The 26,388-nt window shown below is 40.0% G+C and overlaps 1 protein-coding gene across 1 annotated transcript in view; it reads right to left on the bottom strand.

The window, feature by feature from the left end:
* Positions 1 to 25,586, bottom strand: part of LOC138851850 (E3 ubiquitin-protein ligase TRIM13-like) — a 50,983-nt gene extending 25,397 nt beyond the window's left edge. Inside the window, exon 1 of the mRNA XM_070081350.1 lies at positions 25,135 to 25,586. Coding sequence (XP_069937451.1) covers positions 25,135 to 25,137 — 3 coding nt within the window. The 5' untranslated portion in view covers positions 25,138 to 25,586. The remainder of the gene's footprint in view (positions 1 to 25,134) is intronic.
* Positions 25,587 to 26,388: the final 802 nt, after the last annotated feature.

The following is a 26,388-nucleotide window of genomic DNA, read 5'->3' as shown; positions in this document are numbered from 1 at the left end:
TACTTAACATATAAACATGATAAATACACCCCATAGTAGAATAAATTAACATAAATAAGAGATATTAGGTGTAGATGAATGTGTATCAACCAAAACCAGATGCCATCTATTTGTTTACATCCTCCACAACTCTCCTCTCTCATTAACTCTTTCTCTCTCATTTATTCATTTACTCACCTCTCACCCTACATTAAGACTACAAATATTTTAAGGTAAGTAATGAGTATAGTGTATAAGCATCTTATCACTCTAGGGCACGGGCAAGTGATCGCCCGTGCCTTAGAGTGAACGGGTGGTGGGCAAGTGATCACCCGCCACCCATTCAGTTTGTCTTTTTACACTGTCTGAACTCCGTTTACTATTTCGTTAACTAGTTAGCTCTCGTTGACAATGGTGTCTAAGCTTAGTTGTGATAAAAAGAAGAGTCATAAGCCTCTTACTTTAAGTGCCAAGTTAGAAATGATTAAACTTAGTGAATTTATTTTTTTTGGGGTTATCCTAGGTTCTCTACACATATGCTGTTATGTATGATAATCTATGTAACTGTATTTGTGTATACCTGAATAAACTTACTAACAAGGTATGTCAATGGCTGAGAGAGCCATCAAATACAGTTACATATAGCAGCAAATGTGTAGAGAACTTAGGATAACCCTAAAATGTCAGACAAAGTTACTTATTGCTGGGATGGAAAAAACTTCTACACTGTCACTCACCTTTCACACATTCATATTAATATTTTAACCCTTTGAGGGTCGACAGGCCCTCTCCGAGACTCGTTCTCAGGGTCGGTCAAATTAAAAAAAAAACAATTTTTTCTTATGAAAAGATAGAGAATCTTTTCCCGATCATAATGACACCAAAAGTATGAAATTTGATGTAAAACTTACGGAATTATGCTCTCGCAAAATTAGCGGTCTCGGCGATGTTTACGCATCAATGATTTTGCCCAATTTGAGCCCCACTTTCGGCCAATTCCACTGTACTAGTCGACAAAAAACATGAATATTTCGCTAGAACTCTATTTTTCTATCAAATGAGCGCAAGAAACCACCAATTTAAAAATTTCAACTATCCAGTACAGTGGTCAGAATGGTTTACTTTTGAAATTGGTAAAAATCGAACATTTCTGCTACTTTGAGCTCAATTTCAAGGTACTTTTCATTGTAAAACCAGTCAAAATCATCTCAATTTCTGTAATATGTCTTCCATTCTATAAAATGAGAACAAGAAAACTAGAATACAACAATAAATACCATACGAAAATACAGTGCAAAGTCTCTGTTTTATTCCAAAAAAACGGTCAAACTCCGTGTTCATCAAGAACTGCAAGAAGCCCCTATCACGAGCCTTTACCATCCTATGGAGAGGGAGCATGGACACGGGGGTCGTCCCACAGTTACTAAAAACAACAGACATAGCCCCACTCCACAAAAGGGGCAGTAAAGCAACAGCAAAGAACTACAGATCGACAGCACTAACATCCCATATCATAAAAATCTTTGAAAGGGTCCTAAGAAGCAAGATCACCACCCATCTAGAAACCCATCAGTTACACAACCCAGGGCAACATGGGTTTAGAACAGGTCGCTCCTGTCTGTCTCAACTATTGGATCACTACAACAAGGTCCTAGATGCACTAGAAGACAAAAAGAATGCAGATGTAATATATACAGACTTTGCAAAAGCCTTCGACAAGTGTGACCATGGCGTAATAGTGCACAAAATGTGTGCAAAAGGAATAACAGGAAAAGTCGGTCGATGGATCTATAATTTCCTCACTAACAGAACACAGAGAGTAGCAGTCAACAGAGTAAAGTCTGAGGCAGCTACCGTGAAAAGCTCTGTTCCACAAGGCACAGTACTCGCTCCCATCTTGTTCCTCATCCTCATATCTGACATAGACAAGGATGTCAGCCACAGCACCGTGTCTTCCTTTGCAGATGACACCCGAATCTGCATGACAGTGTCTTCCATTGCAGACACTGCAAGGCTCCAGGCGGACATCAACCAAATCTTTCAGTGGGCTGCAGAAAACAATATGAAGTTCAACGATGAGAAATTTCAATTACTCAGATATGGTAAACACGAGGAAATTAAATCTTCATCAGAGTACAAAACAAATTCTTGCCACAAAATAGAGTGAAACACCAACGTCAAGGACCTGGGAGTGATCATGTCGGAGGATCTCACCCTCAAGGACCATAACATTGTATCAATCGCAGCAGCTAGAAAAATGACAGTATGGATAATGAGAACCTTCAAAACTAGGGAGGCAAAGCCCATGATGACACTCTTCAGGTCACTTGTTCTATCTAGGCTGGAATATTGCTGCACACTAACAGCACCTTTCAAGGCAGGTGAAATTGCTGACCTAGAAAATGTACAGAGAACCTTCACGGCGCGCATGACAGAGATAAAACACCTCAATTACAGGGAGCGCTTGAGGTTCCTAAACCTGTATTCCCTGGAGCACAGGCAGGAGAGATACATGTTTATATACACCTGGAAAATCCTAGAGGGACTAGTACCGAACTTGCACACGAAAATCACTCACTACGAAAGCAAAAGACTTGGCAGACGATGCAACATCCCCCCAATAAAAAGCAGGGGTGTCACTAGCATGTTAAGAGACCATACAATAAGTGTCAGGGGCCCGAGACTGTTCAACTGCCTCCCAGCATACATACCTGGAGTTTACCTGGAGAGAGTTCTGGGGGTCAACGCCCCCACGGCCCGGTCTGTGACCAGGCCTCCTGGTGGATCACAGCCTGATCAACCAGGCTGTTTCTGCTGGCTGCACGCAAACCAACGTACGAGCCACAGCCCGGCTGATCAGGAACTGACTTTAGGTGCTTGTCCAGTGCCAGCTTGAAGACTGCCAGGGGTCTGTTGGTAATCCCCCTTATGTGTGCTGGGAGGCAGTTGAACAGTCTCGGGCCCCTGACACTTATTGTATGGTCTCTTAACGTGCTAGTGACACCCCTGCTTTTCATTGGGGGGATGGTGCATCGTCTGCCAAGTCTTTTGCTTTCGTAGTGAGTGATTTTCGTGTGCAAGTTCGGTACTAGTCCCTCTAGGATTTTCCAGGTGTATATAATCATGTATCTCTCCCTCCTGCGTTCCAGGGAATACAGGTTTAGGAACCTCAAGCGCTCCCAGTAATTGAGGTGTTTTATCTCCGTTATGCGCGCCGTGAAAGTTCTCTGTACATTTTCTAGGTCGGCAATTTCACCTGCCTTGAAAGGTGCTGTTAGTGTGCAGCAATATTCCAGCCTAGATAGAACAAGTGACCTGAAGAGTGTCATCATGGGCTTGGCCTCCCTAGTTTTGAAGGTTCTCATTATCCATCCTGTCATTTTTCTAGCAGATATGATTGATACAATGTTATGGTCCTTGAAGGTGAGATCCTCCGACATGATCACTCCCAGGTCTTTGACGTTGGTGTTTCGCTCTATTTTGTGGCCAGAATTTGTTTTGTACTCTGATGAAGATTTAATTTCCTCATGTTTACCATATCTGAGTAATTGAAATTTCTCATCGTTGAACTTCATATTGTTTTCTGCAGCCCACTGAAAGATTTGGTTGATGTCCGCCTGGAGCCTTGCAGTGTCTTCAATGGAAGACACTGTCATGCAGATTCGGGTGTTATCTGCAAAGGAAGACACGGTGCTGTGGCTGACATCCTTGTCTATGTCGGATATGAGGATGAGGAACAAGATGGGAGCGAGTACTGTGCCTTGTGGAACAGAGCTTTTCACCGTAGCTGCCTCGGACTTTACTCTGTTGACGACTACTCTCTGTGTTCTGTTAGTGAGGAAATTATAGATCCATCGACCGACTTTTCCTGTTATTCCTTTAGCACGCATTTTGTGGGCTATTACGCCATGGTCACACTTGTCGAAGGCTTTTGCAAAGTCTGTATATATTACATCTGCATTCTTTTTGTCTTCTAGTGCATTTAGGACCTTGTCGTAGTGATCCAATAGTTGAGACAGACAGGAGCGACCTGTTCTAAACCCATGTTGCCCTGGGTTGTGTAACTGATGGGTTTCTAGATGGGTGGTGATCTTGCTTCTTAGGACTCTTTCAAAGATTTTTATGATATGGGATGTTAGTGCTATTGGTCTGTAGTTCTTTGCTGTTGCTTTACTGCCCCCTTTGTGGAGTGGGGCTATGTCTGTTGTTTTTAGTAACTGTGGGACGACCCCCGTGTCCATGCTCCCTCTCCATAGGATGGAAAAGGCTCGTGATAGGGGCTTCTTGCAGTTCTTGATGAACACAGAGTTCCATGAGTCTGGCCCTGGGACAGAGTGCATGGGCATGTCATTTATCGCCTGTTCGAAGTCATTTGGCGTCAGGATAACATCGGATAGGCTTGTGTTAATCAAATTTTGTGGCTCTCTCATAAAAAATTCATTTTGATCTTCGACTCTCAGTCTGGTTAGCGGCTTGCTAAAAACTGAGTCGTATTGGGACTTGAGTAGCTCACTCATTTCCTTGCTGTCATCTGTGTAGGACCCATCTTGTTTAAGTAGGGGCCCAATACTGGACGTTGTTCTCGATTTTGATTTGGCATAGGACAAGAAATACTTTGGGTTTCTTTCGATTTCATTTATGGCTTTTAGTTCTTCCCGCGATTCCTGACTCCTAAAGGATTCTTTTAGCTTAAGTTCGATGCTTGCTATTTCTCTCACAAGTGTCTCCCTACGCATTTCAGATATACTGAACTCTTTTAGCCGCTCTGTTATTCTTTTCCGTCGCCTGTAAAGGGAGCGCCTGTCTCTTTCTATTTTACATCTGAGGGGGATTACCAACAGACCCCTGGCAGTCTTCAAGCTGGCACTGGACAAGCACCTAAAGTTGTTTCCTGACCACCCGGGCTGTGGCTCGTACGTTGGTTTGCATGCAGCCAGCAGTAACAGCCTGGTTGATCAGGCTCTGATCCACCAGGAGGCCTGGTCACAGACCGGGCCGCAGGGGCGTTGACCCCCGGAACTCTCTCCAGGTAAACTCCAGGTAAAGTTTTTTTTTCTCATTTTGCACTGTGTGCTGCAAGAGTTTTTTTATACTGTGCACACTGACCACATAGACCCATTCTTTCATATATAGGCCTACCAGCTTTCTCCCATTAGATTTGAGGGCGCTAGAATTTAGGCGTACTAGTATGTCAAAAACCCTGGGTCGTAAGCCGTACTAGTACCGCTGAAACCCTCAAAGGGTTAAGGTAAGCAACAAGTGTACTGTGTATGTATTTTACTTTTATTTCCAACTTAATATACATTAGTGTACGCCTGTTATCTAGCATTTACATGCGTTTATAAGTGTGAAAAAAGGTGTTCCACTTTACAGTGATTTCTTCTTTATGGCAGTAGTCCGGAACCTAACCTGCTGTATAAGTGGGGCGTTACTATATGTATATACACACACCTTAGTTTTTCTTCTTTATCTTAATACTTCTTGTTCTTCTTTATTGGAAACTTAGTATATGTTAGTGTAAGCCTGTTATAAATGCATATAAATGCTAGATAAGTGAAAAAAAAAGTGTTCCACTTTACGGTGATTTCTGCGTTACAGCAGTAGTCTGGAACCTAACCTGCTGTATATACATACACACACACCTTTGTTTGTTTTTTTTTTTTCTCAATAGTTCTTGTTCTTTTTATGTCCTGTATTCTCCATGGGGAAGTGGAAAATAATCTTTCCTCTTTAAGCCATGCGTCTCACATGAGGTGACTAAAATGTCAGGAGCAATGGGTTAGTAACCCCTTCTCCTGTAGAAAATACTAAAAAACAGAAGAAAAACTCTATAAAACTGGGATGCTTGAATGTGCATGGATGTAGTGCAGATGATGAGAAAGAGATGATGGTTGTAATGAATGAAAAGATGTTGGATGTCCTAGCTCTAAGTGAAACAAGGCTGAAGGGGGTAATTGAGTTTCAGTGGAGAGAAATAAATAGGATTAAGTCATGAGTATCTGAGAGAGTTAGAGCTAAGGAAGAGGTAATAACAATGTTGAAGGATCAGTTATGGAAGGAGAAGAGGGAATATAAATGTATAAATTCAAGGATTATGTGGATTAAAATAAGGGTTGGATGAGAAAAGTTTGCACATGGAGAAGAGAGGAGCGTAGAAGGCAGAGAGAGATTTTGGGAAATTTTAAGCGAGTGTGTCAGAACTTTTGAACCAAGTAAGAGAGTAATTGTGCTATGGGACTTAAATGCTAAAGTAGGAGAAAAAGGGAAGAGGGAAAAGGGAAAAAAAATTCAGGTTAAGTCACAGGGGTTCTGAAGTTTGGATCATTTTACAATGTAGTGAGAAAGGAAGGCATCTACAGAGACAAAGCCAGGACTACGATTCATACAAGGTTTCCTTGCATGAATCTTAGTCCTGGGAGGATTCAAACGAGACGGCGACTGTGAAAGTTAGAAGTAGGGTAGACCGTTTTAGCAAAAGACCAGTCAATAAGATGACTGTGATCTCTGACATGACAGAAAAGAGCATTGTTGGTGTCGGCAAGCCTAACACTACTTTTGTGCTCCCTGAGTCTGTCACAAAGAGATCGGCCACTTTCTCTGAAGTACTGAAGAGGACAAGAGGAACATGAAATAGAGTAGATACTATGAGCATCTATAGAAGAACTAGAGGTATGAACTAGATTGGTGTGAAGAGTGTTAGTCTGGTGAAAAGTAAGTTTGATGTCTAAGGAATGAAGAGAGTTTTTGAGATTAGAAAAGCTGGCAATATAGGGAAGGCAGAGGACAGGAGAGTTACTAGGAGAAGAGAGATTGGGAGAGAAGAGAGTCTGTTTAGCATGCGAGAGGCAGGGTCTATGAAATGGGAAAGGGTAGCCAAGACCGGAAGATGAATTAAGAAGAGTGGAGAGTTCCAATTCATGGAACTGAGGATCACAAATGCGGAGAGCATGGAGAAAGAGGGAAATAATAACACTTTTCTTGACAGAGAAAGCATAAGAAAATTAGTGAATGCATATGCCACTGTGCATAGGTTTGTGGTACACAGAAAAAGCAAAACCTGTATCTGAGCAGTGAGCGTTAACATCAAGGAAAGAAAGCAAGGAATTAGACTCCCATTCACCTTTAAAATTAATGGGAGGGGCAAGATCATTAAGGGCATCAAGAAATGGTTGGAAGAGTCTAGTCATGAGACCAAAGAGAAAAGATGTCATCTACATAGTGGAGCCAGTGTGAAGGGCACACATCAATAGCATGAAGAAGAAGAATTTTGAAGTATTCCACATGAAGATTACCAAGAACAGAGGATAGAGGAGAGCCAATAGCAACACTGAAGGTTTGAGAATAATATTTGCCTTGGAAAGAAAAGGAATTTGAGTCCACACAAAGGTGGATGAGATCAAGAAAGACATCAGTAGGTATAGGGAGATGAAGTTACTCTTGATTAGTTTTCTCTCTGAGAAAATCAAGGACATCATCAAGAGGGACATTGGTGAAGAGGGACTCAGCATCAAGACTAAGCATCTTACAGGTGGGGAGAGAGCAAACACATTCAATGAAGTCTTAAGAGTGATAGAGGTGGGCAGGAGAAAAATTACCCAGGGAGTGAGGCTTTTGGCCAGCCAAGAAGCAAGAGAAAAAGAGACAGAACCTCTAGAGGATATGATGGGACATGAGGATTAAGGATTTTATTTCTTTGCATAGTTTACAATGTGTAATTACAATTCTGATTTACTAAGTACAAAGAAAGTCATTACCATGCTGAGGCATTTCAAGCAGACTAAACTTAATGCTTAACAGACTACTTAATACTAGGCATATAACTCCTACTAGGATCAAAATGAACATTGTTTTTTTATATTTCAACAAAGGTACAGTACTCACAAAAAAATCTATACATGTCCAACACACAAAAAAAAATCTGTAAACAAAAATTTGATGCATACATTTCACTTGCATTCCTGCCATAGGAAAAGTATGATGACATAGTGTACTGGAGCCTGTCTTGCTCCATTGTTTCCCACCATACCACACTTCAGTGCTCTGCCAGAGCTTGGTGAAGGAGGAGGCCTGCTATGTTGTTTCTCGGTGCCCTTTTTTCACTCGACCACAAACTTTGCCTAGATATAGCTCCGCTCCAAATGGTCAGAATGAGTCAAACTAAACTTTCATTTGCAGAGAAGGCCCATGCACTCACCCTATTAGAGCAAGACATGTCTGTGATATGCATAGTCACAGACCTGAAGGTGACAAGGATGGTAATTTACAACCACAAGAAAACTGCTGCCTCTCTCCCACCTGGCATTTTCTCGAGGTTTGTGGCTGTTTTGGCAGATGGCAGGATCTGATAGCTCTTCCATCTTCACGATCTTGTCTGTGCAAAGAGAAGTGTAACAGCCACAAACCTCAGGAAAAAACCAGATGGGAGTGAGGCAGCTGCTTTCTTGAGGTTGTAAATTGCCATCCTCGACACCTCCAGGTCTGTGGCTACATGTAACACAGACATGCATTGCTTTAATAGGGTGAGTGCATGGGCCTTCTCTGAAATTGAAAGTATAATTCACATTCTGACCACTTGGAGTGGAGATATAGCAAGGCAAAGTTTGTGGTCGAGTGAAAAAAGGGGCACTGAGGAACAACGTAGCAGGATTCCTTCCTCACCGAGCTCTGGCAGAGCACTGAAGCAAGGCATGGTGGGAAACAATGGAGCAAGATGGGCCCCAGTACACTACATCACACTTCTCCCATGGCAGAAATGCAAGTGAAATGTTTGTGCCAAAATTTTGTGAATAGATTTTTTTTTTTTGAGTAGGACATGTAAAGATTTTTTTTTTGCAGGCATTGTAATTGTGGTTTAGCAGTAATTGAATTAACAAGTAATTGAAAACGAGTGACAGTATTATATTTTGGCACATTTTACATAATGATATTGAGACCATTTTAATTTTGAATATCAGGTTTATGAGTTTTGGGAAGACCATAGAAATAGGGCTGAGAGCAACAGATGACACAAAAATGTTTAACAAGGTCAGAGGTCGGAGAGAGTTCTTAGTCTCTTGTTGAAGGTTCTCATGATGTAGGAAGGAGAGCACCATGAAAAGTGGACAAGTCAGAAAGATTACAAGAGCTAGACTGACAAAACAATTGAAAGAGCTAATCAGGTCAACACCAGTGTGAGGGCCAGGTGAAGTGGCAAAGGAAGAACCAAAACCAAGCAGTTCAAGCTCATGTTGGAAGAGTGACAGAAGACAGCTTGAAATGCTTGATTTTGGTCTATGCCACTTCACCTGCCCCTCGTGCTGGTGTTGACCTGATTAGCTTTTTTATTCTTTTGTCAGTCTCACTCTCACAATCATCCTGACTTGTCCACTTTTCATGGCACTCTCCTTCCTACATCATGAGAACTTTCAGCAAGAAACTAAGGACTCTCTCTGACCTCTGTCCTCCTGACTTTGACCTTTTTCAACATTTTCGTGTCATCTGTCCCTCTCTACCCTATTTCTATGACCTTCCCAAAACTCAAACATGATGTTTCTCTATGTCCCATAATATCCTCTAGAGTTTCTGTCTCTTATTCTATTGCTTCATGGCTGGCCAAAACCCTCACTCCCTTTCTTGGTAATTCATCTCCTGCCCACCTTCATCACTCTCAAGACTTCATTGAACATGTTCACTCTCTCCCCACCTGTAAGATGCTTAGTCTTGATGTTGAATTCCTCTTCATTAATGTCCCTCTTGATGATATTGTTAATTTTCTCAGACCCAATAAAGGGTTACTTCATCTCCCTATACCAACTGATGTCTTCCTTAATCTCATCCACCTTTGTGTAGACTCAAATTCCTTTTCCATCCAAGGCAAATATTATTCTCAAACCTTCGATGATGTTATGGGCTCTCCTCTATCTCCTGTTCTTGTTAATCTTTACAAGGAATACTTAGAGACTGTTCTTCTTCCTACTACTGATGTGTGCCCTTCACTCTGGCTCCACTATGTAGATGACATCTTTGCTCTTTGGTCTCATGACTAGTCTATTCCAACCATTTCTTGATGTCCTTAATAATCTTGCCCCTACCATTAAGTTTAAAGTTAAATGAGAATCTAATTCCTTGCTTCCTTTCCTTGATGTTCGTGCCCACTGCTCAGATACAGATTTTGCTCTTTCGGTGTATTGCAAGCCTATGCACAGTGGCACATACATTCACTACTTTTCTTAACATGCTTCCTCTGTCAAGAAAAGTGTTCTTATTTTCCAAATTCTCTGTGCTCTCCGCATTTGTGATCCTCAGGTCCCTTCGTAATTCATTTCCCCATCTTGGCTACCCTTCCCATTTCATAGACTCTGCCTTCTCGTGTGCTAAATGGACTTTCTTCTTTCCCAAACTCTCTACTCCAGTGACATCTTCTGTCCTCCCTTCCCTATAATTCCAGCATTTCTAATCTCAACAACTCTCCCCATTCCTTAGACATCAAACTTACTTTTTGCCAAACTAACACTCTTCGCACCAATCTAGTTCATTTCTCTTCTTCCTCTACAGATGCTCCTGATGTCTTCTCTATTTCTTGTTCCTCTTGTTCTCTTCAGTTCTTTGGAGAAACTGGCTGTTCTTTTTCTGACAGACTCAGGGAGCGCAAAAGTAGTGTTAGGCTTGCCGACACCAACAATGCTCCTTTTTGTCATATCAGAGATCACAGTTATCCTATTGAATGGTCTTCTGCTAAAACTGTCTACCCTTCTTCTAACTTTCATAGTCACCATCTGGTTGAATCCTCCCTTATACATAACCTTCCTTGTATGAATCTAAGTCCTGCCTTTGTCTCTATAGATGCCTTCCTTTCCCATTACAATGCAAAATGCTCCAAACTTTAAAACACCTATGATTTAAACTGATTTTTTCTCCCTTCTCCCTTTACCCCTTTCCTTTTTCTTCTTTGGGTTTTCTTTCTTCTGCCTTAGGTGTTTGGTCCATTATTATTTTCCCCATTCTGTGTTCTTGTTCCTACCCTTTGTGGGCCCCTAGCTCCCTTGTTGGCCCCTAACTCCCTTGTGGGCCCCTAGCTCCCTTGAGGGCCCCTAGCTCCCTTGTGGGCCCCTAGCTCCCTTGTGGGCCCCTAGCTCCCTTGTGGGCCCCTAGCTCCCTTGTGGGCCCCTAGCTCCCTTGCAGTGCTCCTCTTAGTCTTTGACTCCACTACTACTACTACTACTACCTCTGTCACTCTTCTTCCTTTCCTCTCTTGTCCCATCCGTTTGCTGGCCTATTAGTATGCTCCCTCCTTCCCTCCTTTTTTGTTAGTGTGACTTTGTAAATGGTCCTAGTTGGACTGAAACTTCATTGTAAGCTCCTCTCTCCTATGTGCAAGTTATATGAGTGTTGTTCCAGTCACGGTATTGTGCCTTTTTCTTATTTAATTATAGGGATCATCCAAGGAATGGTTGGAGAGGGTAAAGGAAATTTTGTGTGTGAGGGGCTTAGATATCAAGTGTGTGTGTTAGGAGTGAGTGAAGGCAAGTGGATTTTATGACTTGACATGCTGTTGTAGGGTGAACAAGGTAACATTTATAAAGAGATTCAAGGAAACCAGTTAGGAGGACTAGAGTCCTGGAGGTGAGAAGTACAGTGCCTGCATTCTGAAGGAGGGGTGAGGATATCTACAGCTTTGAACTGTAGTACCCTGGAAAAACAAGTGATGGATTGAGTGATGGTAAAATTGTTTCTTTTTTTTGGTCACCCAACCTCAATGAGAGATGGCTATTATGTCTTAAAATAAAGTATATGGGATAGAAATGAATAATGATAAATGTAAATTAAAAGTTTAAGTGAGCTGGGTCAGTGGCAGCAGCAATAACAAAATCCTTGTTCCTCTATTTTACTTCCACCAGAGGTTCCTAACAACACTGTGATGGCCTAGTAAAGACACACATAACACTGACATGTGTAGAGACCCAGAGTTATAAAAATCAACTGCAGAAATCACCCCAAAATATGCAATATTACCAACTAAGATGACTTTTGTTACCACCACCTACCCCACTGCCAGATGAAGTGTAACTTCATAACATCTACCCATTACCCATCACCTACAATTCATCAAAAACCACTGTCAATGGTCAGGGGCCAGGATAACAATAGAAGATCCAGTATCAACCAAAGACTCATAACACCACAGGTGAGAGAAACAATACTACAAGTAAAACACTTCCTACTGCCAGCCAGAAGGATGCAACCCTCACTACCCATCACCACAACACTCACCAAACAACAACAAACATGGCCACCTCCACAAACATCCAAGATAATTCCTTCCATGGATCTGATATAAACATTACTGGCCCAGAAACAGATAAACTCATTAGAATCCAGAATCAAAGAAAATCATCATTTTAACTCAGGAAATGCAGGAACTTAAAACCTCCAATGACATGTTAACCTGGGAAATTAAGGAACTACAAACATCCAGTACACAATAAATCGGCGAGATCACAAATCTTGAACAAAAACTAAATGCACTGGAACAAATAAGCAACACCCACACCCAGTCTGAGGACACCATCAACAACCTAAAAGATTAAGTTTCCCAACTGAACACCAACATCAAAAATGAAAGAGCAAGAGTGGACTTACAACTTAGCAATGTTATGAACAACTTCCAAGACCACTTCGACCAACAACAACTGTCAGATTCAGTTGTAGTAAATAGCAACCTTCTACCACTAACAATAACTTATGAAACATGTAAACAAACCACCCTACAACTTACCCAAGATCATCTCAATGTACTACTGATGACATAAAGGAGTGTAAAGTGATAGGTTATCAAACTGGGAAGAAATCAGTGATACTAAAGTTCAACTCCAGCTCACAAATTAATGAACTATTAAGGATATCTGTTAATATGAGAACAAATGTTGATATCAATGAGTGCCTGACCAAAATAAGACAAAATTTTCTCTACAGATTAATAAAGCTACGATACGACTGAAAAATCTACCATTGCTTTGCAAGGGATGGAAAAACTTGCAGTAAAGAAGGAATCAACAGGAAGGAGATATTTCAATTCTACTGAACTCAGTAGAAATTAAATAAAAAATATTCTAAGTGATGCTGGTTTAACTGAGTCAGAATAAAATTCAGTTTGTTCCCACTTTCCACAAGTAGTGTTATGAAACCCCTATTTTTTTTATCCAATTATTTTCTATAAAACCTAATCCTTATTACCATATTGTCAATCTGACAGCAGTAAATTACCTAAGCTGTCTGATCACTACCTTATAGTTTACACTCTTGTTAGACATCAAGATCACCATCTTGTTTGCCTAAAAATGTATACAATTCAATTTTTTTTATATTTGTACAAAATTCTATTTTTTTTTTATATTTCTAACTGTCTTTTACCATCCTCCATTAGTATAGAACTATATTTTTTGCTGTCTAGTGTATGCAGTCTATAATATAGTTAGTGCAATACAAAACAAAGTTAGGTACTACTGTTTTAAAATCTATTTTTTTTCTTACTGTCTACTGTATAAAGTTAATTATAGCATTAGTGCAATAACTGTTAGGTGCTATTGATATACTTAGTCTTAATAGCACATTATATTTTACTATTATTATTTCACTATATGTCTATTAGGTTTTATAATCTACTGAAACAATATACACTTACACCATTATTGTTCAATTAACCCATTTTTACAGGCATTAATATTACCCTTTATTACCTTTCTGCAATTCATTATCATTTAAATATTTATCAGTTAACCCCAAATGCTCAATGCTGACATCAACCCTGAACTGAACCTATATAATCTAAATCCCAGCCACCATTCAACTGAAAGCAATTGCCTTTACTACACAGCAACAGAAGCCAGTACTGTCCTAAGCAATGCCAGATATATTACAATTTTGAATTACGATATTAGATCCCTAAGTAAACACTATGATGACCTCCTGGCACTCTTAGATTCATTAAAGACAACCTTCTCCTGTATTATTCTTACTGAAACCTGGCTTAAGCAAGACACAATAGACATCTACACACTACCAGGATACACAGCAATCCATAACTGCAGACCAGAACAAATTGTGGGAGATATTGCCATCTGTTATTCTAATGAACTATCATGTGGCAACACCATATCTTTCAATGATGAGTATGGTGAATATATATTCACAAACTTCTCTGTAAAAAAAATTAAAAACCTATAGCAATTTGGGCCATATACAGGATGCCTCATATTACTATCCCAGCCTTTAGTGATAAACTAAAAACATTGATTACAGATACACAAATAAATAAGCACCACCTACTACTAGCAGGAGACTTCAGCATCAACCTTGACCTAACAGATGACCAACCTGTTGTTGGTCATATGTTAGGTCAAGGTTAATGCTGTTAGCTCAAGGTTGACTTCATTAACAATATGAACAATACACTACTCATACTAGCAATTACAAAATCAACAAGACTGAGATGAGTGCAACCATAATTGACCATATATGGACAAACATACTAGCCCCCCTTAGAGTGGGGATAATCATGGACAACACTACTGACCACTACACAACTTTCCTCCTAACAAACATATGTAAACAATCAATGGAATATAATAAGTTCTCCTTTCGACTCCATGATGAAGCATCAATAAGTAACTTCACTGCTGAACTAAGCTCAGTTGACTCTCTTACAGAATTTTTTGATGTTGTTGGCATCAATGAATGGGTAGAGATATTTCTAAACAAAATTCAATGATAATATAACGAACATTGTCCCATAAAAACTAAACAGATCACCAATACAATACTAAGTTGTCCATGGCTTACTAACAGCATCCTAAGATCCATCAATATGAAACATCAATATGAGAAACAATATAGAAGGGGCTTAATAACTAAACAATTTATCAAACACTATACATCAGTCCTCACCAAATTAATCAGAAAGTTCAAGCAACTATAGTATTCTAATAGATTTACTGAAATGAGAGGAGACATAAAAAAGACCTCGAAAACACTCTCAGACCCTGGACACCACAAACTGAACACAGTAATATTGTATAAAATGTCACATTAGTTGCACTTGTGTCCTTTTACTTTACAATATTGTACTAAATGAAACAAACTGAAACTCCAGCCTACTGATACAACTAACAAGTTAAATGGCTTCTTCTCAATGCGGTAACATTCATTGACAACTGGGACATGACATGTATGCTAGGGATGGGGTTCACTTATTTAGGTGTGGGGTGGGAGCACTGGCAACTGCAGTGGAGGGAGCTGTTAGGACTTTAAACTAGGAATAGTTAGTGGTATGGGTTTTGGCAGGAAAACAGTGAAGTCCCAGTGTAGTAATATTACGAGTTCTAGGGGAACTAGTAATAATAAGAACGAGATAGATATTGAAAAGCCAGGGACCTTGGGTGATAAGGACAGTAATAGGTTTAGTAGAAAAATAGAAATGAGCAGGAAGGGTAAAGAGAAAGGAGAGTCTTTCAATGTTTATTATGCTAATTGCCGTAGTGCTAGGAATAAGATGGACGAGTTGAGATTAGTTGCTAGTGTAGGTAACATTGATGTATTTGCCTTAACTGAGACGTGGTTTAATTCAAAAAGTCGGGACATGCCTGCGGAATGTCATATTCAGGGTTTTAAATTGTTCCAAGAAGATAGAAGTATTGGGAGGGGGGGTGGGGTGGCATTGTATGTCCGAGATCGCTTGAACTGTTGCATAAAAACGGGTATTAAGTCTGAAGTAACACATACAGAGTCTGTTTGGATAGAATTTTCAGAGGGGCATGAAAAACTGATTTTAAGAGTGATATACCATCCCCCAAACTTAGATAGGGACCAAGGGAAACTACTATGGGAGGAAATTGTTAAGGCCACAAGGCACGATAATGTAGTAATTCTAGGAGACTTTAACTTTAGTCATGTTGATTGGAATTTCTTGACTGGGAATTTAGAATCATACGACTTCTTAGAAGTAGTTCAGGATTGTTTTTTGAAGCAGTTTGTGACAGAACCTACAAGGGGAAATAACCTGCTTGACTTAGTTATGGCAAACAATGAATCTCTTGTTAATAATTTAGAAATTTCAGAGGAACTGGGTGCTAGCGACCACAAATCAATTACATTTAGCATTGAATGGAAGTACGATAGTAGCGATAACTCAGTAACAGTCCCAGATTTTCGCTTAGCAGATTACGATGGGCTTAGAGAACACTTATCATCTGTTGACTGGGGTAACGAAGAGAGCTATCAATATGACAGTTTTCTGAACACTATACATGCTGCTCAAAGAGCGTTTATCCCATATAAAGAAATTAGATCAAATAGAAATGACCCAAAATGGATGAATAATAGGCTCAAATATCTACTAGGGCATAAGAAAGGAATTTATAGGCGTATCAAAAGAGGTGAGGGTCATCTTATGAATCAGTATATTGACATTAAGAGGGACATTAAAAAGGGGATAAGAAAAGCTAAAAGGGACTATGAAATTAAAGTTGCTAGGGATTCTAAAACTAACCCAAAAAGTTTTTTCCAGGTCTATAGAACAAAAGTCAGAGATAAGATAGGTCCCCTTAAAAATAACTATGGGCACCTTACTGACAAAGAGAATGAAATGTGCTTGATTTTAAATAATTATTTTCTCTCAGTTTTTACACAGGAAGACACTAACAATATTCCAGTAATTAATTTTTACAGTGGGCTAGAAGAAGATAAATTATGTAACATCACAGTCACTAGTGAAATGGTTGTGAAGCAGATAGACGGACTGAAGCAAAATAAGTCGCCGGGTCCTGATGAGGTTTTTTCAGGGGTTCTTAAGGAATGCAAAATGGAACTCTGTGAACCATTAACTAATATTTTTAATTTATCTCTTCAAACAGGTGTAGTGTCTGATATGTGGAAGATGGCTAATGTAACTCCTATTTTTAAAACAGGGGACAAGTCGTTACCGTCAAATTACCGCCCAACAAGCCTGACCTCAATTGTAGGCAAATTGCTAGAGTCAATTATAGCTGAGATTATAAGAAGCCATCTCGATAAGCATAGCTTGATTAATGATACTCAGCATGGATTCACAAGAGGCCGGTCTTGTCTAACTAATTTATTAACGTTCTTCAGTAAAGCTTTTGAGGCTGTTGACCACAATAAAGAATTTGATATTATTTACTTAGATTTTAGTAAGGCTTTTGATAGAGTTCCGCACCATAGACTGTTAAAGAAAGTGGCAGCTCATGGCATTGGGGGAAAAGTGCTCTCGTGGATCGAGTCATGGCTCACTGACAGGAAGCAGAGAGTGTCCATAAATGGGGTTAAGTCCAAGTGGGGATCTGTAACAAGTGGTGTTCCACAGGGATCAGTCTTGGGCCCGTTGTTGTTTATAATATATATCAATGATCTTGATGAGGGAATTACTAGTGATATGAGCAAATTCGCCGATGACACAAAGATAGGTAGGATAATTGATTCAAACATAGATGTTATGGAACTTCAGGAGGATTTAAACAAACTCTATTCTTGGTCAGAAAAGTGGCAGATGCAGTTCAATGTAGATAAATGCAAGGTTCTGAAGCTTGTGAGTGCCCATAACCCTAGTACTTATAAGTTAAATGATGTAGAACTTACCCATACAGATTGCAAAAAGGACTTGGGGGTTATGGTGAGCAGCAACCTTAAACCAAGACAGCAATGCCTAAGCGTACGTAATAAGGCAAATAGATTACTGGGATTTATATCAAGAAGTGTAAGCAACAGAAGTCCAGAGGTCATACTGCAGCTTTATACATCATTAGTAAGGCCTCACCTAGATTATGCAGCTCAATTCTGGTCTCCGTATTACAAAATGGACATAAATTCGTTAGAAAACATTCAGCGTAGGATGACTAAATTAATACATAGCATTAGAAATCTTCCTTATGAAGAAAGATTGAAGACTCTTAAGTTACATTCACTTCTTAGACGAAGAATGAGGGGAGACCTGATCGAAGTGTATAAGTGGAAGATAGGTATTAATAAAGGGGATATTAATAAGGTCTTGAGGATGTCTCTCCAAGAGAGAACCCGCAGTAATGGATTTAAATTAGATAAGTTTAGATTTAGAAAGGACATAGGAAAGTATTGGTTTGGAAATAGGGTTGTTGATGAGTGGAACAGTCTACCTAGTTGGGTTATTGAGGCTGGGACTTTGGGTAGTTTCAAATTTAGGTTGGATAAGTACATGAGTGGGAGGGGTTGGATTTGAGTGGGACTTTCACATCAGAGCTTATTTCTTGGGTGGCATTGAAGATTGGGTTGGGCAGGTGTTTTGTTAGTGGGATGAATTGTAAAGGACCTGCCTAGTATGGGCCAGCAGGCCTCCTGCAGTGTTCCTCCTTTCTTATGTTCTAATGTTCTTATGTTCAATCAGAGGATCAAATCTCACCCGTAAAATTCCAACTGACAATGTCTGAGTTAATAATTATCTAGGTGGAAACTTCCCAACATCCCTCTATCTTACACCAACACAGCCCACTGAGGTTACCATAATTATTAACTCTTTAAAAAACAAATCAGAAAATGTAACCCAAGCACCACTACTACTGTATAAATGAGCGGCTCGAATCCTTTCACCCACCATTGCATTACTCTTTAACAAATTACTAGAAACCAACACTTTCCTGGCATCACTCAAGCAAGCAAGAATTACACCAGTACACGAAGGTGGTGACCCAGCAGATGTAAACAATTATACACCAATATCAAACTTGCCTTTACTTTCCAAAATATTTGAGAAACTCATATACTAAAGCTTATTTATGCTCTTTCATAACATCACAAAGCATCTTTAACCCATGCCAGTTTGGCTTCAGGAGAAACAAAAGCACAAATAACACAATAATAAAAATGCTAGACCTACTTTACACAGCACTGGACTCTTTATTGACCTCAAGAAAGTTTTTGATACAGTAGATCAGAGCATCCTACTCCTCATGCTTGATCATTATGGTATAAGAGGTCATGCATTTATCAAGTCCTAACTAATAGAAAGCAATATGTCTCTGTCAATGATACAACCTCCTCAACAAGACCCCTGGACACTGGTGTACCACAAGGTAGCATTCTTGGTCCCCTCCTTTTCCTTTATACATAAATATTACAAACACATCACAACAGCTTACGTCTGTTCTCTTTGCTGACGACATGACTTTTGTCATCTCCCACCCAAATCTAGCCTCACTCAACACTATTGTTAATGAAGAACTCGCAAAAATAGCAAACAGGCTGAGCGTCAGTAAACTCACACTTAATATAGGCAAAACTTTTAACATTATGTTTGGGAGTAGAGCAAGTGAGGTCCAACTAAACATTATGCTTAACAACACCCTTATTGCTCAACATAATGATGGAAAATTCCTGGGTCTGCACCTTGATAGTAACCTGAAATTCAACACAAAACAAAGTTTCTAAAACAGTTGGCATCCTCTCAAAGATACATTACTATGTACCACAAACAGCACTACTTATAATATACTAATCACTGATCTATCCATACCTCACCTATGCTATTTGTGCCTGGGGTTCCACGATGAAAAACCGCCTAAAATCAATAACACAACATAAAGCCACAGTGCAAACGATGACACAATCCACTGCTAGACAACACAACCTCCCACTCTTCAAAGACCTATACTTACTCAATATACAAAATATTCACTCGATCTATTGTGCAACCCACATTTACAGAACAATCAATTCTAATATAAATCCCAACCTGAAATGCTTTCTTGACAGTTGCAATAGGGCTCTGACACAACACTAGGCACAAAAGCCTCTATGACACTCTGTGTGTCAGGCTGAATCTTTTCAAAAAAACTCTGTACATTAAAGGGCCCAAAATCTAGAACTCCCTGCCAGAAATCCCCAGAATCACTGGCTCAGCTAGCATTTTTATAACTACAGTTAAAAACACTTTATCTGCTTAGCCTATCCCAGCCCATCATAAATACATATGTAAAAACTATATACGTACATGCATTTGATCAATACAATGAACATAGGTAAAACTTTCTCATTGATATATACTTACTCTCAATATCTGTATTCATCTCAGATGTTAATCACTCTACTGTGTCTGCCTGAGGTTAATACAGTGGACCCTCAGTTATCAAACGTAATTCATTCCAGAAGGGTGGCCTAAGATTGAAATAGCCAAAAACCAAAATAATATTTCCCATAAGAATAAATGGAAATACAATTAATCAGTTCCAGACAAGAATAGTCAAAAAAAATATTTTTTTAACAATTATATAAGTATTACATACCTTTATTGAAGACTAATGCTGGCTTCTGGAAGATAAGGAGGAGGAAAGAGGGAGGAGTTCGTGTTTGTAATGGGAATTCCCCTCCATAAAGACTTAAGGTAGCAAAGCCATCTCTGGGGGTTACATCCCTTCTTTGTCTTTTAATGCCACTAAGACCAGCTTGAGAATCACTGGACCTCTGTCACAACAAATCTGTCCATAGAGGTCTGTTTCTGGCAACTCTTTAAGATTTCCCTGAAGTGGTACAGGGTTTTGTCGCTGAACAATTTGCAGATATGACTTGTTTCAGCTTGATCAGGGTGGTATTTCTCTACTAAAGCTTGCACCCTAGTCCACACTGCACACATCCCTTTAATCTCTGAAGAAGGCACCTCCTTCACTCCCTCTTCCTCCTCCTCTGAAGCAAGTTCCTCAGCTGCAGTCTGTTGCTGTTTGAGTTGAAGCTCTTTCAACTCTTCAGTGGTTAGCTCTTCTCTGTGGTCCTCCACCAACTCTTCCACATCCTTGCCACTCACCTCCAACCCCAGGGACTTCCCCAGTGCTACAATAGAGTCCACAGGGTCGGCAGGGTCAGGATCAGCCTCAAACCCTTCAAAATCCCTCTCTAGGACACAACCTGGCCACAGTTTTCTCCAAGCAGAGTTCCAAGTCTTGGAAGTCACTCCCTCCCAAGCCTTACCTATAAAGCTTATGCAACTGAGGATACTGAAGTGATTCCTCAAGAACCCTCTTAGAGTCAACTGAGTGTCTGAGATCACTTCAAAACACTTTTGAAACATTGCTTTTATATAGAATTTTTGAAGTTAGAAATGACCCGCTGGTCCATGGGCTGGAGGAGAGGAGTAGTGTTAGGAGGCAAGAACTTCACTTTTATAAACCTGAAATCCCTAAACACTTGGTCTACCAAGTCTGGAGGATGTGCAGGGGCAGTGTCCAGTACCAGGAGGCACTTGAGTAGCAATTTCTTTCCCAGGAGATATTTTTTCACACTTGGGCCAAACACATCATTAACCCTTTGAGGGTTTCGGCCATACTAATATGACTTACGGCCCAGGGTTTTAGACGTACTAGTACGCCTAAATTCTAGCGCCCTCAAATCTAGTGGGAGAAAGCTGATAGGCCTACATATGAAAGAATGGGTCTATGTGGTCAGTGTGCACAGTATAAAAAAATCCTGCAGCACACAGTGCATAATGAGAAAAAAAACTGACCATCTTTTTGGAATAAAACAGCGACTTTTCACTGTATTTTCGTATGGTATTTATTGCTGTATTCTAGTTTTCTTGGTCTCATTTTATAGAATGGAAGACATATTACAGAAATTGAGATGATTTTGACTGGTTTTACAATGAAAAGTACCTTGAAATTGAGCTCACATAGCAGAAATGTTCGATTTTTACCAAAGTTCAAAAGTAAATAAATCATGCCAAGCGTCCAATACACGTCAACTGGCGAGTCTAATATTCTTTTGCAAGTGCGCCAATGTTATTTATACCATTTTTTACACTAATGCAGCAGTCTGCATAACAGTAAATCTTCTATTTTTTGTGAGAATAAAAATTCAAAGTGGAAAGCAGAAGAATGTAAGAGGGGCCTTGAGACGTGACTAATGAACAGAGGAAATGTCATTTTAGTGCCAGGAATGTCTTTCTTGTTTATTCTGGACCCTATTCGGAAATTGGCATCTTTTGAAATTTGAGTGAAATTGGCAAAATTGTTAAATTCTCACCACAGTACTGGATAATTGAAATCGGTAAATGGGTGGTTTCTTGCACTCATTCGATAGAAAAAATGGAGTTCTAGTGAAATATTCATGTTTTTTATCTACTAGTACAGTGGAATTGGCCGAAAATGGGGCTCAAAGTGGGCAAAATCGCCGGTGCGTAACTTCGCAGAGACCGCTAACTTCACAAGATCATAATTCCGTAAGTTTTCCATCAAATTTCATACTTTTGGTGTCATTATGATTGGGAAAAGATTCTCTACCTTTTCATAAGAATTTTTTTTTTTTTTTTAAATTTGGCCGACCCTGAGAACGAGACTCGGAGAGGGCCCTGTCGACCCTCATAGGGTTAACCTACTCTTTCAAAATTTACCTTGTGACCCATGCCTTATGTTTAGCTTTCTACATCACACACAATCTATTCTTGAAGACATTGCTTTTCTTGAACACTGGGATTTTCTGAGTGATACACCAGTAAAGGCTTCACTTTGAAATCCCCACTAGCATCACCACACAACAAAAGAGTAAGCCTGTTTTTTACAGGCTTGTGTCCTGGCAGTGCCTCTTCCTCCTGTATGATGTAGGCCCTGTCTGGCATTTCCTTCCAAAACAGGCCTGTTTTCTCACAATTGAACACTTGTTGGGGTTTGAATCCTTCAACCCTTACAAAGTCCTTGAATTCCTGTACATTTTTTTCAGCTGCACATTTATCAGAACTTGTAGCCTCTCTATGCCTTACAACACTGCATGCCACTACACTTCTTAAATCTCTCAAACCAGCCTTTGCTGGCCCTAAAAACTTCACTACCTGCAGCACTTGTTCCAGGAGTTTTCCGTAGTAGTTCCTCATGTAACAGCCTTGCCCTCTCACAAATAATAGATTCCATAACACTGTCTCCCACTAATTGTTTTTCCTTAATTCACAATAACAACAACTTTTCCATCTGTTCCATTATTGGTAACAATTGTTTCATTAGAAAAGTTACTCCTTTTGCAACATTAGTGTCCTAGATTTGTTCTTTCTTTGCCAGGATAGATGTAATTGTTGATTTGTTTTTCCTATACATCCTGGCAAGTTCCAGCACCCACATACCACTCTCATATTTTTCAGTCACTTCATGGTTAAATTCGATGGTGTTTCTCACTTTTTTTACCACAGGAACTTTCTTTGGAGCCATGGTTACCCACAAAAACAATGGAAAACAAGTGAAATGTTTGGATGTATGAACAGAAGCTTCCTCATGCACTGAGAGACAGCCAAACTGATGCACAAGTTGCCCCAGCTGGTGAATGGATGCATCCCAAACGGTCAATCACCGAAATAATGGCCGATCACTGGGAGCCAAAAAGCCGGCCAATCACCAAGTTGGCCGATAACAGGAACGGCCGTTAACCGAGGGTCCACTGTAATTAAAATTGTATGTCTTCTCTACTAGAATTATTAAAGCCACATAGCATTACCCAACAGGATACTCAATTCTTTTGCATTCATTGTAACTCATCTAATGACTATATGAACTGTTATTGTCTTATTAATCTTAAGCTAATTTTAAGTTTGCCTGAAATGCTCTGCATACAAAAGGGCTTTTGGCATGTTCACCCAACTATTATTTTCCTTTGTACAAACACGTACAATGGACCCTCGACCAACGATATTAATCCATTCCAGAGAGCTTATCTTTAGGCGAATTTATCGTTAGTCAAATTAATTTTCTCCATAAGAAATGATGGAAATCAAATTAATCCATTCCAGACAACCAAAAGTATTAAAAAATTTTTTTTTTTTTTCATGAAATATACATTTCCCTACAAAGAAAACAATGAGACATGCACAATAACTACATAAATAAATGCTAAAATGACACTTACCTTTATTGAAGAGTATTGATGAGTGATGAGACACTGTTTTTCTTGAACATTCTGGGATTTTCAGAGTGATACATGAGTAAAGTCTTCACTTTGCAATCCCTACTAACATTACAACAAAACATGAAAGTTAGCCTGTCTTTCATAGGCTTGTGTCCTAGGAGTGCTTTTTCCTCTTGAGTAATGTAGGTCCTGTTTGGCATTTTCTTCCAGAACAGGCCTGTTTTGTCACAACTGAACACTTTTTGGGGTTGGAATTTTTCAGCTTTACCATGCCTTATCACACTGTGTATGCCAGTATGATTCTTAAATCTCTCAAACCAACCTTTGCTGGCCTTAAATTCAACAATATGAGCAATAGTTCGAGACATTTTTCCTGTTCACTTGGGTGTGAGTTGATTGGTGTGGGTTGCATCCTGGGGGACAAGATTAAGGACCCCAATGGAAATAAGTTAGACAGTCCTCGATGATGCACTGACTTTCTTGGGTTATCCTGGGTGGCTAACCCTCTAGGGTTAATTGTTTCTCAGTGACTGTTTCTTGTTAAACGACATCAACAGCACTCTCTCCACATCTTCAAGTAGTACAACTGACGGTGTGGCAGCAGCAGCAGCAGCAGCAGAAGCTGACCATGGAATAGCAGCAGCTGATGGTGGTACAGCAGCAGCTGATGGTGGTGCAGCAGCAGCTGACAGTGGTGCAGCAACAGCTGACAGTGGTGCAGGAGCAGCAGCTGACGATGGTGCAGCAACAGATGACCGTGGTACAATAGTATTTCTCACCCTTTTTATCACAGGGTTGGCACTAGAAGCTTTCTTTGGGCTCATGGTGGTTTATTTAGCAGTTACAAGCACTAAAAACAATGGAATAATACAAAATATGTCGCATGTATGCGTGAAACAGTCTGCCCTGGCTTGTAAACAATGGCACAGTAGCTGAAGGCAGGGCAGCTGAGGCGCGCTCAGCTGGACAGACAGACAGACACATTTGGGACAAATGCTGTTAGTCGAGTTTTTCATCGTTGGTCAGGCCAAAATTTTTACGCCAATATGCTTTGTAAGGCGATTTTTCCGTTAGACAATGCCTTCGTTGGTCAGGGATCCACTGTATCTTGTCAAATTAAAATATCATTATTATAAGAAATATTTATATCTAATGATTACCTTACAAATAAATGATGAGCAAAGGTAGGTATCAAAAGCTGGAGCTCTACCTTTTCAGACATAAATGAGTGAAAATATCCAAATATAAAAATTAGCTTACCATCCTCAATGGTCCGTGAGTGAAACTTTGCTGTCGGTGGAACTGAGTGCGATGTGGTCAGTGGTCCAGCAGTGGGACTGGCCAAGATGTTGCCTGTGGTCAGTGGTCCAGCAGTGGGACTGGCCAAGATGTTGCCTGTGGTCAGTGATTCCAGCAGTGGGACTGGCCAAGAAGTTGCCTGTACTCAGTGGTCCAGCAGTGGGACTGGCCAAGATGTTGCCTCTGGTCAGTGGCCCAGCAGTGGGACCGGGCAGCAAGTTGCTTGTGTTTGGTAATCAATGGGTACTGGATGTAATGCTCCCTGTGTTGGGATAAACATCTTTAATTGTACTTAATACAGACAATTATTTTTATAAATAAAGAAAGGTTAACCCTTAAACTGTTCAAATGTAGATCTACACTCGCTTGCGTGGTGCTCCGAACGTGGATCTATGTTCGATTTTACATGGTTTCTTGTGTAAAAAAAGGTAGATCTATGTTTGGAGTGCTATGCAAATGAGCGTAGATCTACATTTGAACAGTTTAAGGGTTAATTTGCAGGTTTATGTTCCATGGGCATCATGAATTATGAATATCCAAATTTTTCTTGTTGCTACAACTGAAATTTTTCAGTTTCTAAATATGCTTCTCTTATTTACTGATTCTGCAGCTGATGAATATAAATAAAGATTACACCACATACAGTGAGGAATGTTGTAACAAACAATTTATACAACAAATATTTACATAAACATTAATTCTCTCCTCTGCCTCCTGTCCTGCAAGTTCAGCAACATGAAACTAGGATAAAATACAGTATTTTTTTATTATTTTTGTACTACAGTGGACCCCCGCATAACGATGGCATCGCATAGCGATTTTTCCGCATAACGATTACTTTTATCGCAAAATTTTTGCCCCGCATACCGATTAAAAACCCGCATACCGATTTTCGTCTGAGACGCGTCCAATGTGCCCTCAGCCAGCCTCACATGTGCCGCTCCGTCCCATTGTTTACCAGCCAGCCTCCGCGGTAACATCCAAGCATACACTCGGAATATTTCGTATTATTACAGTATTTTCGGTGCTGTTTCTGGAAAATAAGTGACCATGGGCCCCAAGAAAGCTTCTAGTGCCAACCCTACACCTCAAAGGGTAAGAATTACTATAGAGATGAAGAAAGAGATAATTGATAAGTATGAAAGTGGAGTGCGTATAGCCGACCTAGTCAAGCTGTACAAGAAACCCCAATCAACCATCGCTACTATTGTGGGC

Source organism: Cherax quadricarinatus, unplaced genomic scaffold, assembly GCF_038502225.1.
Source record: "Cherax quadricarinatus isolate ZL_2023a unplaced genomic scaffold, ASM3850222v1 Contig2416, whole genome shotgun sequence".
NCBI classification, from domain to species: Eukaryota; Metazoa; Arthropoda; class Malacostraca; order Decapoda; family Parastacidae; genus Cherax; species Cherax quadricarinatus.
This window is presented reverse-complemented; position numbering and strand designations above follow the sequence as displayed.